Source organism: Aquarana catesbeiana, linkage group LG06 (genome assembly GCF_042186555.1).
Source record: "Aquarana catesbeiana isolate 2022-GZ linkage group LG06, ASM4218655v1, whole genome shotgun sequence".
Lineage (NCBI taxonomy): Eukaryota > Metazoa > Chordata > Amphibia > Anura > Ranidae > Aquarana > Aquarana catesbeiana.
Genome location: NC_133329.1, coordinates 147,597,201 through 147,614,478, shown reverse-complemented (window position 1 = coordinate 147,614,478; position 17,278 = coordinate 147,597,201). Strand labels below are relative to the sequence as shown.

General features: G+C 42.5%; 1 protein-coding gene across 1 annotated transcript in view; it reads left to right on the top strand.

The window, feature by feature from the left end:
* The window catches only part of DAGLB (diacylglycerol lipase beta), a 130,352-nt gene that overhangs the window by 67,407 nt on the left and 45,667 nt on the right, over positions 1 to 17,278 (top strand). Inside the window, exon 5 of the mRNA XM_073591030.1 lies at positions 1,616 to 1,738. Coding sequence (XP_073447131.1) covers positions 1,616 to 1,738 — 123 coding nt within the window. The remainder of the gene's footprint in view (positions 1 to 1,615; positions 1,739 to 17,278) is intronic.

The following is a 17,278-nucleotide window of genomic DNA, read 5'->3' as shown; positions in this document are numbered from 1 at the left end:
AATACCCTAGCTGAGCAGATATGAATCTGGTACAACTGGCTCCCATGAATTAGTAGGAACATTTCTCATTCTCAGTACAAATTTTGCTGTCATTCACGATGATGTTATAGAGAAAGGGACAGTGACGATACTTTGATTGTCAGGTCTGCACATTTTGCTTCTTTCTAATGTAAAAGGGTTAATTGGTTGGGCTTAAAGGGGTTGTAAAGGCAGAATGTTTTTTATCTTAATGTATTCTATGCATTAAGACATTGGTAGGCAACCTTAAAGAGGTGGAGATCTACATGAACAACATGGGAGAAGTCAAAGATCACCTGACACACAGCAATCAAGGGTTTAAATCAGGTGGTGAGGAGGCAACATATATCACCTCCTCAACACCTGTGAAACACACTCAGATCGCTTTTAAGAGGAGCAGCAGTGCCTGCTGCACTTGGAAACGAGCCCTTAGTTGCATTCGGCAGCAGCACACTTGGGGCTCGTTCACACGTAAAGTTGGGGGAGGGGGGGGGGGGGGTTGGTGGTAAAACCCAGTGGTTGAGTCATGTTTTTTACTGCCCCCAATACCTCCTTTGGTGTACAGATGCTGCAGCAAAAATTAAACCCCGTGTTGCCAATCATGACCCATTCAAGTAAATGGGGCTACTGTACAAGCACCCCGCAACTGCATGATTTTGGGGGGTCCAAGGGGTTAAAGCAGGTGGTGAGAAAGCAACACAACGCTGCTATTATGCCCAGTGTATTGCTTCACACTGACCTGAGGATTTCTTCTTTCCTGCTGCTGGCACTCTGGAGACCGCCAGCTGGGATAAGAGGTGGAGTGCAGTTGGTATCCTTCCGCATGGGGCAGGAGACGGCACTACAGAGGAGGCATTGGCTTATTTGGCTTTTGCTCCCTATTACAGCTCCATTTTTACAAGTAGACCCTCTGCATTGCACTCTGTTTGATGCTCTGGAATGGCAGGTCAGCAAGCCCAGACTGCGATCTACCAGTCGCCTGTCCGAGATCTACTGGTAGATCGTGATCTACAAGTTGCTGACTCTTGCGTTAAGATAAAAAGCCTTCTATGTGCAGCAGCCGCCCCAGCACCCACTAATATTTACCTGAGCACCATCTTCCTTAAGCAATGTCTTAGCCATCTGTGACTCTCCCTCCTGATTGTCTGAGACACCACAGTGGTGCCATTGGCTCCTGCTGCTGTCAAATTCAGTTAGCCAACCAGGAGAGAGAGGGCGGGGCCGAGCCAAGGCTCCATGTCTGAACGGACACAGAGCTGCAACTCGGCTTGGGTGCCCTCATAGCAAGCTGCTTGCTGTGGGGGCACTTGACAGGAGGGAGGGGCCAGGAGAGCCGAAGAGAGACCCGAGAAGATACGGGCTTATCTGTGCAAATACAGTACACAGGGCAGGTAAGTATGACATTGTTATTTTTATAGAAAAAAAAAAGAGACTTTACTATCACTTTTTAGTTAAGAACATCTGTTTAGGATGACTTTAGGAGACTTGAGTCTTACGATTTGTCCAATTCCATTTTTGCAATTGATAATTTTTTTTTTTTTTCCCAGAGCTGTTGATCTTTTTTGTGCTGATATAACTAACATTTTCCTTTTTGTAGGACACAGATTTGGTTCCTAGTGACATTGCTGCAGGACTGACTCTCCTTCACCAGGAGCAGGACAAAGTAGAGCTAAGCCGGGATCCAGATGAAGTGCTTTGCCAGTCTCCATCTCGTTCTGCAGTAAGAACTTATCACCTTTTTGGTTAAATTCAAAATTGTCACAGAAATTATGTATTTATTTTCATACAGACAGACATTTTTCTTATCGTACATCACGGGACACAGAGTCATAGTAGTTACTATGTGGGTTATAGGCCACCTTCAGGTGATGGACACTGGCACGCCCTAAGACAAAAAGTGCACTCCCTATATAGCCCCTCCCACTACTGGGAGTACCTCCAGTTTTTGCGCCAGTGTCTAAGGTGTTAGACACGAGTAAAGATGTGCTGTGCTGAGCTCCACCAGAGCAATCCTTGTGGGGCTAGTCATGCAGCCGGATCCATTCAAAGTGTCTTTTTGGCTGAACTGAATTGTACCCGGGCCTCGTATCCGAAGAAATTAGGTCTTGCCTGTAATGCTTCTCTTTAGAGAGCTGGACCCCGGGATCCAGTACTTTTTGGTGTTAAGGCCATAAAGTTTTTACTGGCGGTGGTGCTATTACAGGTCCAGGATTGTGGGTTTCCTCAAGGATTCCCAGCTCCTGAAGGTTTAACAGAACCCACCGTGAAGGGTGAAGATTGGGTCTGTTGGTTTACCACAGAAAACCCTGCGGCGTGAAAATTAAGTGGAGTTTTCTAAGAAATTTTTTAATTTTTCTTATGATTGTCTCCTTTTAAATTTAGTAAGTGTTGTCATGCCTATGTGTCACCACTGGGGGCTGTATTGAGCACTTTCTGTCTCATGCTTCTCAGAAAACCCACGTTGTGTCTAGGAAGCAACAGTTTCTTCTTCCTCTAGGCAAGCAGCAGACCTCCGGTAAGTCTGGGGGGTTCCCTCTCCCCACCAGACGCCCCCCTGTGCCATTTTTTTCTTCCCCTCTCCTCGGGGGAAAGAGCGCCACGAAAAAAAAAAAATGTCGCTAACAGCACGCCGCTCGGCTTCCAGACCCCCCCTCACCATTTCTCCTTTCCTCCCTGTGGATCCCATAGGATCAGGAGCCTGCGCTCCTGAGGGGAAGGGCCGTAGGCGATGGGGGGGTGGAGCTTAGCGTGGCGTTGGCGTCCTCCAACGCCCAGCGAGGGAAGGTATGTTTTTAAAGGTACCATTTGTGCTATTACATGCTGCAGGAGGGACACAAGAGCAAACGTGGCATATAAGAGGTTTGGTGACACAAGCATTCCTTTTGACGCATTTACTACTGCATCAGGCTGAGCATTAATAGCAGCAACAGGGCTGGACTATTGCTCAAGCAGTGGATGCATTATTTCTGGTAGCACCTCTGCTTTGTGCATTGGGCTATGGTCGGAAGGGGGGTGAAAAACACCTCAAAAAGGGCTTTAAAAGGACTGCTACAGTCACACGGAAGCCTCGATCCTTCCCAGTAAAGATGGCATCTTCTCCTGAGAGTAATATGGCTGGTCAGAGTGAGCCATCAGGAGGGGCAAGTGTTGCAGCTGCTCTTAACACTGCAGCCCCTGTGTATATTACTAATGAGGTTTTTCCTTCAACCATTTTAAGCTTGGAGCAAAAAATTGATGCTTTAATTGCATCCCAGAGTAGGACTAAGCGCAGCAGGTCCCCGTCCATTGTTCAGAACTCTCTTGCTGAGGAACAAGGAGCAAGAGATGATGAATTTCTTTCAAAGGACCAGGAAGAGGCTGAAGTCTCCACTTCCGAAGAACCTGATACGGAAGTGTCAGGTTCGCAGGAAAGATTGTTGGTACAGTCTCTCACTGAATTGGTCCGCTCCACATTTTTACTGCCAATAACGCAGTCAGTCGATGAGCCCACTTCTGGTTTGGGTTCACTAAAGCCTCCCCAATCTATTCATTCTTTTCCTATCCATTCATGGCTAAGGAAGCTAATGTATTCTGAAGGGGAGCCCCCAGATAAAGTTTTTTCCTCCGAAAAAGTTTTCAATACTTTATCCTATGAAGCAGGAGTTTTATAAGAAATGGGGAATTCCAGCAATTGACGCTGCTATATCCTCTGTGAATAAAAATCTGACTTGTCCAGTAGACAAAGCTAATATGCTAATGGATCCAACGGATAAGAAGTTGGAGTTCCTTTTTAAAAACTATATTTCGCTCGCAGTTGTCCAACCTGCGCTGGCAGCGATCAGTGTATCTCAGTCCTTAAAGGACCAGTTTATAGAGGTACTTAAAGTTATTCCTGATCAGCAGGCCCAGGATTTGGCCGGAATATGAGAAGCGTTGTGTTTTACAGTAGATGCTTGGCCAGTTTCCCATTTCATGGTGAACGGTTATTTGGAGACGATCTGGATAAGTATATCCAAAGAATTTCTAATGGGGAAAAGTTCCCTTTTACCGGTTAAGAAGCCATTTAAGCATTTTTCTTTTAAACGTGCTTCTTCCCCAGTGCCAGGGGCATCAGCCTCCGGGCAGTCACGACTGCCTCCACCATCAGGTTCAAGAGGTAAACCTCAGGGTCAGTCCCAGGGCCAAAAAAGGACCTGGGGGAAGAAACCCACAAAACAGAATACTAAACCTTCCTTATGAAGGGACGCCCCTGCTCACTCGATGGCTTTCGAAGGTCTGGCAGGAACAATGTCAAGACAGATGGGTGGCTTCCTCAATTTCTCTAGGTTACAAACTAGAGTTATGAGAGTTCCCGTCTCCCCGTTTTCTCAGATCAAACATTCCCAGAGATCCAGTCTCTCTTTCTAGCTTTGGATCATCTCTTGTCTCCAAAGAGTGATATCGGTGGTCCCATTGGAAGAGCAAGGTTTGGGGTTTTATTCAAACTTGTTCACGGTTCCAAAACCAAACGGGGATGTCAGACCCATTTTAGATCTCAAAGATCTAAACCGTTTTTTTTTTTTTAATATCTTTTCGCATGGAGTCAATCCGATCAGTAGTCTCCATCCTACAAGGGGGAGAACTTCTGGCGTCAATTGACATCAAGGATGCTTATCTCCATGTGCAGATTTTCCCTGCTCACCAGAAATTTCTACGCTTCGTGGTGGGATTCATTTCCAGTTTGTAGCTCTGCCTTTCAGTCTAGCTACTGCACCTCAGGTGTTTACAGCGGTTGAGACTGAAGGAAGACAAGCAGAGGGTGGTATGATTACTGATATGTTGGTGAGAGGGAGAGAGAAGGACGCTCTGCAGTAAGTGTATTAAGTGTATCAAATACCCCTGCTATTGCTATTGCCTCTGCTAAAGGAGCTATCCCCAAGTCTGTAATTATTGATCAAAATGCTCAGAATACTCAAAATGTTTCTATCTTAGAGGGGGAGCCAACCCTTAAAGATGTGTTTCTTGCTATACAGAACTGTAACCGTACTTTAAAGGCACTAGCTGCTCAGGTTAATTGTTTGAGAGGATGTTAATATCATGCATTTAGACATCCAGAAAGTGAGAGATCGCACGACAGTGCTAGAGAACAGTTTCCAATATAGAGGAGTCAGCATGTACACAGCAGGGACTTAAGACAATGGGTCTTCAATCTAGATGTCATGCAAATCGTATTGATGAGATTGAAAACAGACTTAGAAGGAACAATATACCTATTCTTGGGTTCCCGGAATGCATGTAAGGGAGAAACACTGCTGAGTATATTGAAAAATGGTTGCTGGATGTGTTTGAGAAAAAACATTTTTACACTCTTCTTTGCGGTAGAACGGGCACATCGTATCCCTGCTAGACCACCTCCCCTGGGTAATATGCCCCAACTGATTTATTTACAAAATACTGTCTTTAGCCCGTACCAAGGGGAATATTGAAGTTAACAACTCTAAAGTCTTTCTTTCCTGACTTTTCTGTGACAGTCCAAAAACAGAAAGCTCAGTTTGTGGATATTTAAAAGGCGGCTCCTTAGTCTTCAAATCCTGTATGCAATGCTCTATCCTGCTAAACTCTGGATCGTGGTTAAAGGAGAGATTATGTCTTTTGTTGATCCTAAAGAGGCAAATGATTGGCTTGATAGAAATGAGCAACACTTGATTTGATACTTGACTGCCCCTGATTCTAGTATGCATATTGCTTGATGGCCGGAATATCTTTTACCTTTTTTTGTTTTTTGTTTTTTTTTTGTGGGGGGGTATAGGGTTGTATTTTGTTTTTTTGGTGGGTGTTTTTTTGGGATAAATTGGATTCTGAATTTTTGGACTTTTGTATATGTGAAACGTGTAATGCATATATAACTTGCTGTGACCTACTATAACTTGCCATAACTTGTGCTGTAACCTGGTGTAGCATGCTGTAATTGGGGTATAGCTGGGTATTTTATGTATGTTATGTGTTTATATGGCCTACTTATGGCTTTGTATATGACTTATGTTATATGGCTTAATATATTGCTTATTTAGAGTATCTACTATGCAGTTAAATAGTTTTGCGTAAATTTTTTTTTTTTTTTTTTTTTTTTTTTTTTTTGGGGGGAGGGGGTGTAGAGTTGTGTTTTTTTTTTTTTTTTTTTTGATAAATTGGGTTTTGGATTTTTATATATGTGAATCGTGTAATGCATATACAACTTGCTGTGACCCGCTAGAGGTTGCCATAACTTGTGCTGGTGTGCAATGCTGTAATTGGGGTATAGCTGGGTATTTGATATATGATGTGTTATATGGTCTACTTATGGCTTTGTATATGACTTATGTTATATAGCTTAATATATTGCTTATTTAGAGTACTATGCAGTTAAATAGTCTCGCGGAAAATAAAATGTATGTATTTATTTTATTATTTTTTTGTGTGTGTGTGTGTGTGTGTGTGTGAGGGGGGGGGGGGGGGTCAGCTATAGTTGGAGCTGTGATGGAGTACAGCCGGACAAACATGCCCCTTTACTATAGGGCAACAGGCCCCCTTTGCAAGCCTGGTTGAACTTTTTTTTTTTTTTTTCCCCCATTTACATCTTCCTGCGGGAAATTGGTTCGGCATTCATTAATTATGGATGCATGTGCTGATTGTCGTCTTCCTTTATTTATTTATTCCCCTGCCCGCTCTACCTTCAAACAGTTTGTATTTATGGTCTTATCCCCTCCCCTGGATGTATGTTTGGGTAAATGCTTGGGATCCCCTTCTGCTTCTGTGTACTATGTATCATTTGGGTGGGGATAGATACTGGTATATTGATATACATGGGTATATAGGCATAGTACTAATAACAGTTTATATTTTGTATAAACTGAAAGCTGGCGACTGAAATATAAGCATTACCATGGAATATCAGAGGAATTAAGGATTGTATTAAGAAACAGGCTATGTTTAATACTTTTGAGTCAACCTTCACCATTGATAGTATGCCTGCAGGAAACACATTTAACGCGGGACACGGTTACCTTGTTACAGAATAAAATGTACCCTACTCAGTATCATGCTGTATGCTAGAGGTACAAGTATATTTAATTTCATCTAAATTTACAATTTTCCTGCAGGCACACGATGGTGGATCCAAAGGGTAGATTTATTTTATTAGTCTGTAAAATATTTTCTACACAAATTATATTGGGGTCCGTATATACCCCCCCACCCTATAATTGTGAGGTAATTCGTCAGGTTTATTTTTGATAGATAACCCAGGGCTACCATTGTTGATTGTGGGGGATTTTAAGTGTTTATAGGCGGCACAGTGGTGTAGTGTATAGCACCTTTTGTCTAGCAGTAAGAAGGGTCGCTGGTTCGAATCCCAACCATGACACTACCTGCCTGGAGTTTGCATGTTCTCCCTGTGCCTGCGTGGGTTTCCTCCAGGTACTCCGGTTTTCTCCCACACTCCAAAGACATGCTGGTAGGTTAATTGGATCCTGTCTAAATTGTCTTTAGTATGTATGAATGTGAGTTTAGGGACCTTGGATTGTAAGCTCCTTGAGGGTAGGGACTGATGTGAATGTACAATGTATATGTAAAGCACTGCGTAAATTGATGGCGCTATACAAGTACCTGAAATAATAAATAATAATAACCCTGGTAGAGACAGAAACCCAGCGGGTCCTGAAGGGGATACCCCGTTTTATAGGTATTGTAGAGAAAAAGGTCTACAGGACATGTTCTAGTACTTACCAGACCCTATCTAGGATAGATTTGACATTGGGTATGGAATCAATTCTTCAATGGGTATCAGATATACAATATTTTGAGAAGCAAAATGATACCCCTGCTCCACTGCCAGTATGATGTTCTATGAACTGTGATCCGGTGCTCTAGCCAGGACGTTCAGGCCCCAAAATGCAATACTTGAATCATAAAAGGGCTGGCGACTCGGATGCTCTTGAATAAAATCCCTTTATTGGGTTACATGGGTACACGGGTACAGGCTACGCTGACATGTTTCGGCTAAGAAGCCTTCATCAAAGCATCAATGCTTTGAAGACTTCTTAGCCGAAACGCGTCAGCATACAATATTTGACTAGGGGTTTATCAGACCGTTCTTCCATCTTAGTTACATTAGAAAAAATAAAACCTAGGAACAAACCTAACTGCCGTGTTCCTAGTTTTTGTCTCGGGGAGAAATCTGCGTCACATCAGGTGGTATGGAACACCATGAAAGCTTTTTTAAGAGGGGCCCTTTTGAAAGCAATAAGTGTTCATAAAAAATCTGATGTAGAATGGGAATCGGCATTAGCAGCGGAGGTGCAACAAAGGGAAGCCCAGTTCATACAGAATCCAACACCCTCTAACCGATGCGCCTGGAGAGATATACAAATGTTATATAAACAAACAGCCTTGGATAAGGCCGATCGGGCTTGCTTTCTCTCCAGGTGTCGCGGTTTTGAGGAGGGTGAGAGACCAGGTCATATGCTAGCGGTAGTAGCAAAATCTCAAGAAAATATTAATTTATATATCTGCCATACGTACAATAGAGGGCGAGGTTACACATGATCATAGTGAAATAATGAACAGTTTTTTCTCCTTTTTATAGCAATCTGTATCAGAGTAAAGCAGATTTTCCCATGCTACATCTTAGAGAATTTCTAGACCCTCTGAAGCTATCATCTCTGTCCACCATGGCAAGAGGGGAACTTAATGCACCTCTGACTATGGAGGAATTAGAGTGGGTGGTGGCAGAATCTCCTAATAATAAAGCACCAGGTTTAGATGGTTTACCATCAGAAATATATACACAATATGGAGATGTTTTACTACTTGAATTATTGAAGGTATTAAACCAGGCGTGGGAATCTTTTAAACTTCCAGACTTTTTGAATGACGCTTGCATTATTGTATTGCCAAAGCCGGATAAGGATCTTTTGATCCCGGAACCTTACCGATATCTTTGAATTCGGACGTTAGGCTTCTGGCAAGGATCTTGGTGAAGAGACTGGGCAAGGTTATTCAGGGACTGATCCACCCCGGTTTCATACACATCAGGTCTACAGCGACAAATTTAAGGAGATTCTATCTGAATATGCAATTACCAACAGATAACATTTTGTCACTCGACGCTGCAAAGGCGTTTGACAGCGTCAAGTGGACATATTTGTGGGAGGTGCTGGGTAGATTTGGCCTGGGAAATAGATTTATAAGCTGGGTTAAATTATTATACACAGCTCTAAGGGCCTGCATGCGAATTAATGGGCATGTGACAGAATTCTTTACACTATCAAGGGGCACGAGGCAGGGGTGTCCCCTGTCCCCTTTGTTATTTGCATTAGCTGTAGAACCGTTAGCAGAAGCGATCCGGCAGTCTGAGGACATCTGTGTATTTATTAGAGGGGCACAAACTGAAAAAATATCACTTTATGCGGATGATGCTTTGTTGTTTTTGGGAGATACGGATAATTCCTTGATCTCTGTAATGACCTGTATAAAGAATTTTGGCTCATTTTCAGGATTTATCATTAACTGGGACAAATCAGTTTTATTTCCTATAGATGATCCCAATTTACGTATATCAAGTGAGGTTCAGTAAATAAAAGTTGTGACATCCTTTAAATATATAGGAGTATGGATATCCCTGAGGGTGAAGGATTACCAACAACATAATTTGAACCCTATTTTGGACAAATTTAAACAAAAGAGTTTGGCCTGTTCTAAGTTGCCTTTATCAGTGGTGGGTCTAGCAAACCTTATAAAGATGATTTGGGCTCCCCAACTGTTACATAACTCATCCATATGGATTCCTTTATAATGGTTTAAGAAAATAGACTTCTGGTTCCGAAAGTTATTGTGGAAAGGAAAAAGCCCTAGGATCAAACTGTCTATTCTTCAGCATACTAAGGAAGGGGGGCCTAGCAGTACCACAGCCGAGAATGTATTTTATGGCCTCTTAATTGCAGCACTTTGGATGGGGACGATAGATTGGAGAGACCCCATACAAGCTGTGCTTTTAAGTCACTGCTCGTATTATAATCTCATAGCCCAGTTAGAATCTGGATCATTTGCGAGTATTCAGTCTAGACCAACATTGGTCCTTATGAATAAAATATGGCAAGAAATGAGACGTATAATGGAATATGTAGGTGTGTCAGAATTTTCACCAATTTGGGGGAACAGGTATTATGAAGAGTTATGTAAACTGGAAGGGTTTGAGTACTGGCGTTCTAAAGGAATACAATATATTTAGCAGCTTTATGTTCAAAATGTTATGCGTTCATTTCAGGAGCTACAGGAGTCGTACCAACTACATCATAATAACTTCTATAAATATTTACAACTGCGTCATGCAGCTAACTCGCAGTTTAAGGGTGTCGGGATGAATACAAGATCTATGCCATTGATGTCTTTATTGGCGGGGGCTAAGGAGAAAAAGAAAGGTCTAATTACATTAGCTTATAGCCAACTTATGATGAAGTATCAAGATTTTAAGAATACTCCAGGTAGAAAGGGATGGGAGACAGACCTGGGGGGTATAACAGAGGATGAATGGCAAAATATTCTGAAAAGGGCTCCATTGGTATCCATATCACATACACAATGCCTAACTCAATTGTTTATTATATATAGGACGCTGGAAAAATTATTTAAGTGGAGGAGGAGGAGGGAAACCCCAGATTGTCCAAGGTGTAAGCAGGCCCGGCTGATTTGATCCATATGCTGTGGAACTGCCCCAAACTGGTCAGATATTGGCAAGAGGTGGTGTCCACAATTAATGGAGCTTACAATACCAATATAGAAATGGAACCAAAGACTTGTCCACTGGGCTATGTTAATGAAGAGCTATAACCATGGGACAAGTTAATACAAATTGGCAGATTACTATTCATAGTTCGTAAGGTAATTGCTAGAAAATGGATGTCTTCTAATAGACCAGTATTTGAGGAATGGCGTTCTCAGGTAAATGCAACAATGTTAATGGAACAACAAGTGTATAAGAACAGAGGCAGAATAGATATACTAGCCAAGTAATGGGGAGCCTGGGTAACAGCTCCAGGATTGGCCTTTTTCTCTTTGGACCCCCCCCTAGAATATCATAGTAATGATCTAAGTTATAACTCGTGGGCAGAAACGGGATAGACAGGATGCCTTATAGTTTAGGCGAGGACCGATTAGTGATGGAGGGGAGGAGTGGGGGTTCTCCCTTTTTTTTTTTTTTTTTTTTTTTTTTATTTAATTTTTTTGTTTCCCTTTTTGTGTGTTGTCTGTTTGTTGTTTGATTTGTTTGTTCTGTTAGGAATGTTAAATTGGTATTCTGGAGATTATCTGTAACTAGAGAGAGGTATTGTAAAGTAGTACTGTGTATAATCTGCAGATAATGCAATTTGTCTTGTTGATCAGCTGTAATGTTTGAAAGCTTTAATAAATAATGAAGATTAAAAGAAAAAACAAAGGTCCTGGCTCCTCCTTTAGCCAGGCTAAGGGCTCAAGGTAAAACAATACTAGCCTAATTAGATTATCTACTCTTGATAGATCAGTCGGTAGCCCGCTTAAACCAAACTTTGGTCACCGCAGTCAGCTACCTGGAAAACCTAGGTTGGATTCTCAACCTAGAGAAATCCTCCTTTAAAACCATCAAGGAGATTGCAGTACTTGGGGCTGATCATAGATACAGCTCAGAAGAGGGTGTTTTTGCCCCAGGAAAGGATCAGTTCCATAAAGGAACTAATTCAGTTGGTCAAAACAAAGAAGAATCCTTCTATTCGACTTTGTATGAAATTGTTACGGAAGATGGTGGCTTCTTTCGAGGCCGTTCCTTATGCGCAGTTTCATTCAAGACTGCTGCAAAACAGTATCCTGTGAACTTGGAGCAAGAAGGTCCAAGCTCTGGACTTCCCAATGCGTTTATCTTCCAATGTGCGCCAGAGCCTCAATTGGTGGTTGATATCCAAGAATCTTCAAAAAAGGAAATCCTTTCTACCAGTTACCTGGAAGGTGGTAACAACAGATGCCAACCACCTGGGCTGGGGAGCAGTCCTGGAAGACGCGTCTATCCAAGGGAAATGGTCCAAATCAGAGATGATCTTGCCCATCGATATCCTAGAGATTCAGGCGGTACGCCTGGCCCTAGAGGCCTGGACGTTCAGACTATGGAATTGTCCTGTCAGAGTCCAATCCGACAATGCCACAGCGGTGGCCTATATCAATTACCAAGGGGGCACAAGAAGTTGTGCGGCCCAGAAAGAGGTGAATCATATTCTTTCTTGGGCAGAAAACAACATTCCTTGCCGATCAGCAATTTTCATTCCAAATTGGCAGGCGGACTAAAGTCGCCAACAATTGTTCCCGGGAGAATGGTCCCTTCATCCCGACATCTTTCTGTCAATATGTTGAAAATGGGGAGTTCCGGACGTGGATCTGTTTGCGCCCAGGTTCAACAACAAGACCGACAAGTTTGTGTCAAGGACAAGGGATCAGATGGCATACAGAACAGATGCTTTGGTCTTTCCGTGGGATCAGTTATTACTGATCTATGCATTCCCTCCTGTTCTGCTGTTTCCGCGCCTTCTTCGCAGGATCAAGCAAGAAGGGAAGGTGGTGATTCTGGTGGCCCAGGAGATCTTGGTTTGCCGAGATCATAAAGATGGTGGTAGGGGACCCTTGGACCCTTCCACTGTGGCCAGACCTTCTCTCGCAAGGTCCGGTATTCCATCCTACCTTACAAACGCTAAATTTAACGGTTTGGCTATGGAGACCCACATTCTAAAGGACCGTGGGCTGTCAGCTTCAGTAGTTTCTACTTTGGTTAATGCTAGGAAGCCGGCCTCCAGAGTCATATACTATAGAGTCTGGAAGGCATATGTCTCCTGGTGTGAATCCAGGGGTTGGCACCCCAGGAAATATGTCATAGGTAGGATCCTTGAATTCCTACAGATGGGATTAGAAATTAAGCTGGCCTTGAGTACTATCAAGGGCCAGGTCTCAGCCTTATCGGTATTTTTTCAATAACCACTTGCTTCACACTGGTTTTTAACTTTATTCAGGGGGTAACGCAGATTAATCCCCTAGTTAGGTCACCCCTGAACCCTTGGGACTTAAATTTAGTCCTGTCGGCTTTACAAAAACAGCCATTTGAGCCAATTTGAGATATACCCTTGGTCCTCTTGACGAGGAAAATAATTTTTTTGGTTGACATATCTTCTGCAAGAAGAGTATCGGAGTTGGCTGCTCTTTCTTGTAAAGAGCCATATTTGATTATTCATAAGGATAAGGTTGTGTTGCGGCCCCATCCTAATTTCCTACCGAAGGTAGTGTCAGGCTTTCATTTAAACCAGGATATTGTTCTGCTTTAATTTTTTCCAGAACCTCGTTCTGTAGAAGAAAGGTCACTACATTCTCTTGATGTGATGCGGTCAAGGTCTATTTGAAAGTGACCGTTCAGATTCGTAGAACGGATGTTTTATTTGTGTTGCCAGACAGTCCTAAAAGAGGACAGGCAGCGTCGAAATCTACTATTTCTAAATGTATTCGTCAAGTGATTGTTCAAAGAGGTTTAAAGAGGAAAATTCCTCCTTTTCATATTAAAGCACACTCCACCAGGGCTGTTAGTGCTTCTTGGGCAGTGCATCACCAAGCCTCCATGGCTCAGATCTGCAAGGCTGCAACTTGGTCTTCAGTCCATACATTTACCAGATTCTATCAAGTAGATGGAAAAGGTCCTGAGGATATCGCCTTTTGGCGCAGTGTACTGCAGGCTGCAGTATAAGTCCTCTAGACTCCTAGTGCCCTACTTTTGTGTCTCCCTCCCTTTAGTTGGCATTGCTATGGGACATCCCACATAGTAACTACTATGGCTTTGTGCCCCGTGATGTATGATAAGAAAATAGGATTTTTATAACAGCTTACCTGTAAAATCCTTTTATTTGAAGTACATCACGGGACATAGAGGTTCCTCCCTTCTTTGGTATGCACGTGTATTGCTTTGCTACAAAACTGAGGTACTCCCAGTAGTGGGAGGGGTTATATAGGGAGTGCACTTCTTGTCTTAGGGCGTGCCAGTGTCCATCACCTTAAGGTGGCCTATAACCCACATTATAACTACTATGGCTCTGTGTCCCGTGATGTACTTCAAAGAAAAGTATTTTACAGGTAAGCTGTTATAAAAATCCTATTTTTCAAACTTCATTGTCATGGTCCTACTACAGATGTGGTGCAAAGTGTCTGCTTATGCTAGTGTAGTCTAAAAAGCACCAAAAAAAAAAAAAAAACGCCGTAACTTACACAGACTTGGTCAGACATGCTTTTCTTCTCTGCAGTACAAGTCTGGGCGATGACACAGGCAATAAGGGGTTTGGCTGTTACTCTGCTTTGCCTGCACAAAGCACTGGAGTGGAAGAGTAAAAGAGACTTTAATCCTTCCCTCTGCAACCCCAATATCAAAAATTTTGGGATGCTGGGTAAAATCTACATAAAAACAGAATGCAATGATTTGCAAATCACATAAACCCATATTTTATTCACAATAAAAATTAGAAAACATATTAAATGTTTAAACTGAGAATGTACCAGTTTAGGAAAAAAAATAAGGTCATTTTAAAATTGATAGCAGCAACACGTCTCAAAAAGCTGGCAAAGTACAACTCCAATTCCAAAATAGTTGTGACAGGGCCATGTTTACCATGGTGTAGCATCCCCTCTTCTTCTACCAACACTCTGTAAACGTCTGGAACCTGAGGAGACCAATTGCTGGAGTTTTGGGAGAGGAATGTTGTTCCATTCTTGCCTGAGCATATGTTGCTGTAAAACCTGGATATATCTTTAACCACTTCAATACCAGGCACTTTTGCCCATTCCCGCCCAGGACAATTTTCAGCTTTCAGCGCTGTCGCACTTTGAATAACAATTGCGCGGTCATGCTACACTGTAACCAAACAAAATTTTTTATAATTTTTTTTTCCCACAAATAGAGATTTCTTTTGGTGGTATTCGATCACCTCTGTTTTTTTTTTCCTTTCTGCTAAACAAACTAAAGACCGAAATTTTTGAAAAAAAAAGTTTTTCTTCATTTCGGTTATAAAATTTAGTTTTCTCCTTCACTGATGGGTTGGCACTGATAGGGTGGCACTGATGGTCACTGACAGGCGGCTGTTATGGGCAGCACTGATGAGGTACTGACAGGTTTTACTGCTGGGCACTGATTGGCACTGTGATGGCCACTAATTGGCACTGATATAGGCTGTGATGGGCACTGTCATCCTGTGTTTTTTTTTTTTTTTTTTATGGGGCACTGACTGGCAGCTTATGGCCACTTTTTAGCAGCTGTGGAGGCACATCTGATGAGGCTGTGCTGATAACCAATGTGCTGATTATCAGCACAGACCCCCCCTCTGATAGGGAGAGTCGCCGATCGGTTCTCCCTGTCAGCGCGAACCGAGGAATGCCATTTACTGGCACTTCCTGATTCACGCGATGATCAGCTGTGATTGGTCACAGCTGATCACATGGTAAGAAGCCTCTGTGAGAGGTTTCTTACAACGATCGGAGATGCGGCGTGTCAGACTGACACGCCGCGTTTGCCGTTGGTGCGCGCCGGCATGTTTTCCTGCTGGACGTCATATGACGTCCTGTCGGGATAACTGAACCACTTCCCGGCTATAGACTAGGCGGGAAGTGGTTAAGCATTGATGGTGCCTTTCCAGGTGTGCAAGCTGCCCATTCCATATGTACTATGCACCCTCATGCCATTAGAGATGCAGCCTTTTGAAGGGACTGCTGATAACAAGCCGGTAGGTCCCTCTCCTCTTTAGTCCGGAGAGTGCAGCGCCCATGGCTGCCAAAAATGTCAAATTTTGATTTGACCACAAAACAGTTTTCCAGTTTTCCACAGACCATTTTTAAATGAGCTTTGGCCAAGAGAAGATTACTGCATTTCTGGATCATGTTCAGATATTGCTTCTTTGCATGATAGAGCTTTATCTTAGGTGTTTGGATGGCACGGGGAACTGTGTCCACAGACAGTGATTTTTGGAAGTATTCCTGAGCCCATGCAGTGATGTGCATCCATAGGTGTGCGCAGCCTATTGCATTAGGGTGTGCACCCCAAAGCTCAAACACACATACCTTTCTCTGCAGCCTCAGTTGCACTGGACAGTGAATGAATGGGAAGTGCTCTGTGCTGAACAGCTTCCTGTTCATTCACAAACTGAAGCATAATAAACAAGGTTTACTATGCTTCGGTTATGAATGAACACAGTAAGCAAGTTTGTTCACTATGTTCATTTAGAAAAGGAAGGGGCCGGTTAATGACATATTTACTAGAACATCCCCTGCAGCAGCAGGGGTAAGAGGAGAAGAGGGAGGCCAACAGTGCTGCAGGGGGGGTGCAACATGGGGGAAGCCTGGCCAGAAGGGGCAATCGGCACTACATATAGTGATTAGGGTGTGCCCAGGCACACCTGGCACACCCCTTGCGCACGCCTATGTGTGCATCAGAGAATCGTGCTTTGTTTTAATGCAGCACCGTCTAAAGATCACAGGCATCCAATATTCTGTTTTGGCCTTGTCTCTTGTGCACAGAGATTTCTCCAGATTCACTGAAACTTTTGATGATATTATGTACTGTAGATGATGATATATTTAACCTTCTTTACGTTGAGAAATATTATTCTGAAATTGTTTGACAACTTTAGACGCAGCTTTTCACAGATTGGTGAACCTCTGCTCATCTTTATTTCTGAGATTCTGACTCTCTAAGAAGCTTTTTCTTATATCCAATCACGTTAATGACTTGTTGCCAATTTAATCTTACTAGTTGCAAAATGTTCTTCCAGCTCTTCCTTGTTAGTACCATTTACTTTGCCAGCTTTTTGTTGTCCTGACTCAACTTTTTGGAGACATTTCACTGCCATTAATTTCAAAATGATCTTCTTTCTTAAAATGGTACATTTTCTCAGTTTAAACATTTGATATTTATTCACAATAGAAAACATATGGGTTCATAATATTTGCAGATCATTGCATTCTGTTTTTATGTAGAGCTCTGACTTTTTTGGAATTTGGGTTGTGCTAAAAAATAAAATAAAATCAAGAAATTAACAATGTTATCAATTTGTTGCTTTCTAGACCTTTTTAAGTCTTTGTTTATTTCATTAGTATTCTCACCACGCTTTTTCCTAAAGAGACCAGAACGACGAAGCATGTTGAATTACAAGTGTGATGAATACAATTTTCCCATTTTGGTGTATGGCAACAAATGGTTATATAAATGTTTTTAAACCAATTTTTA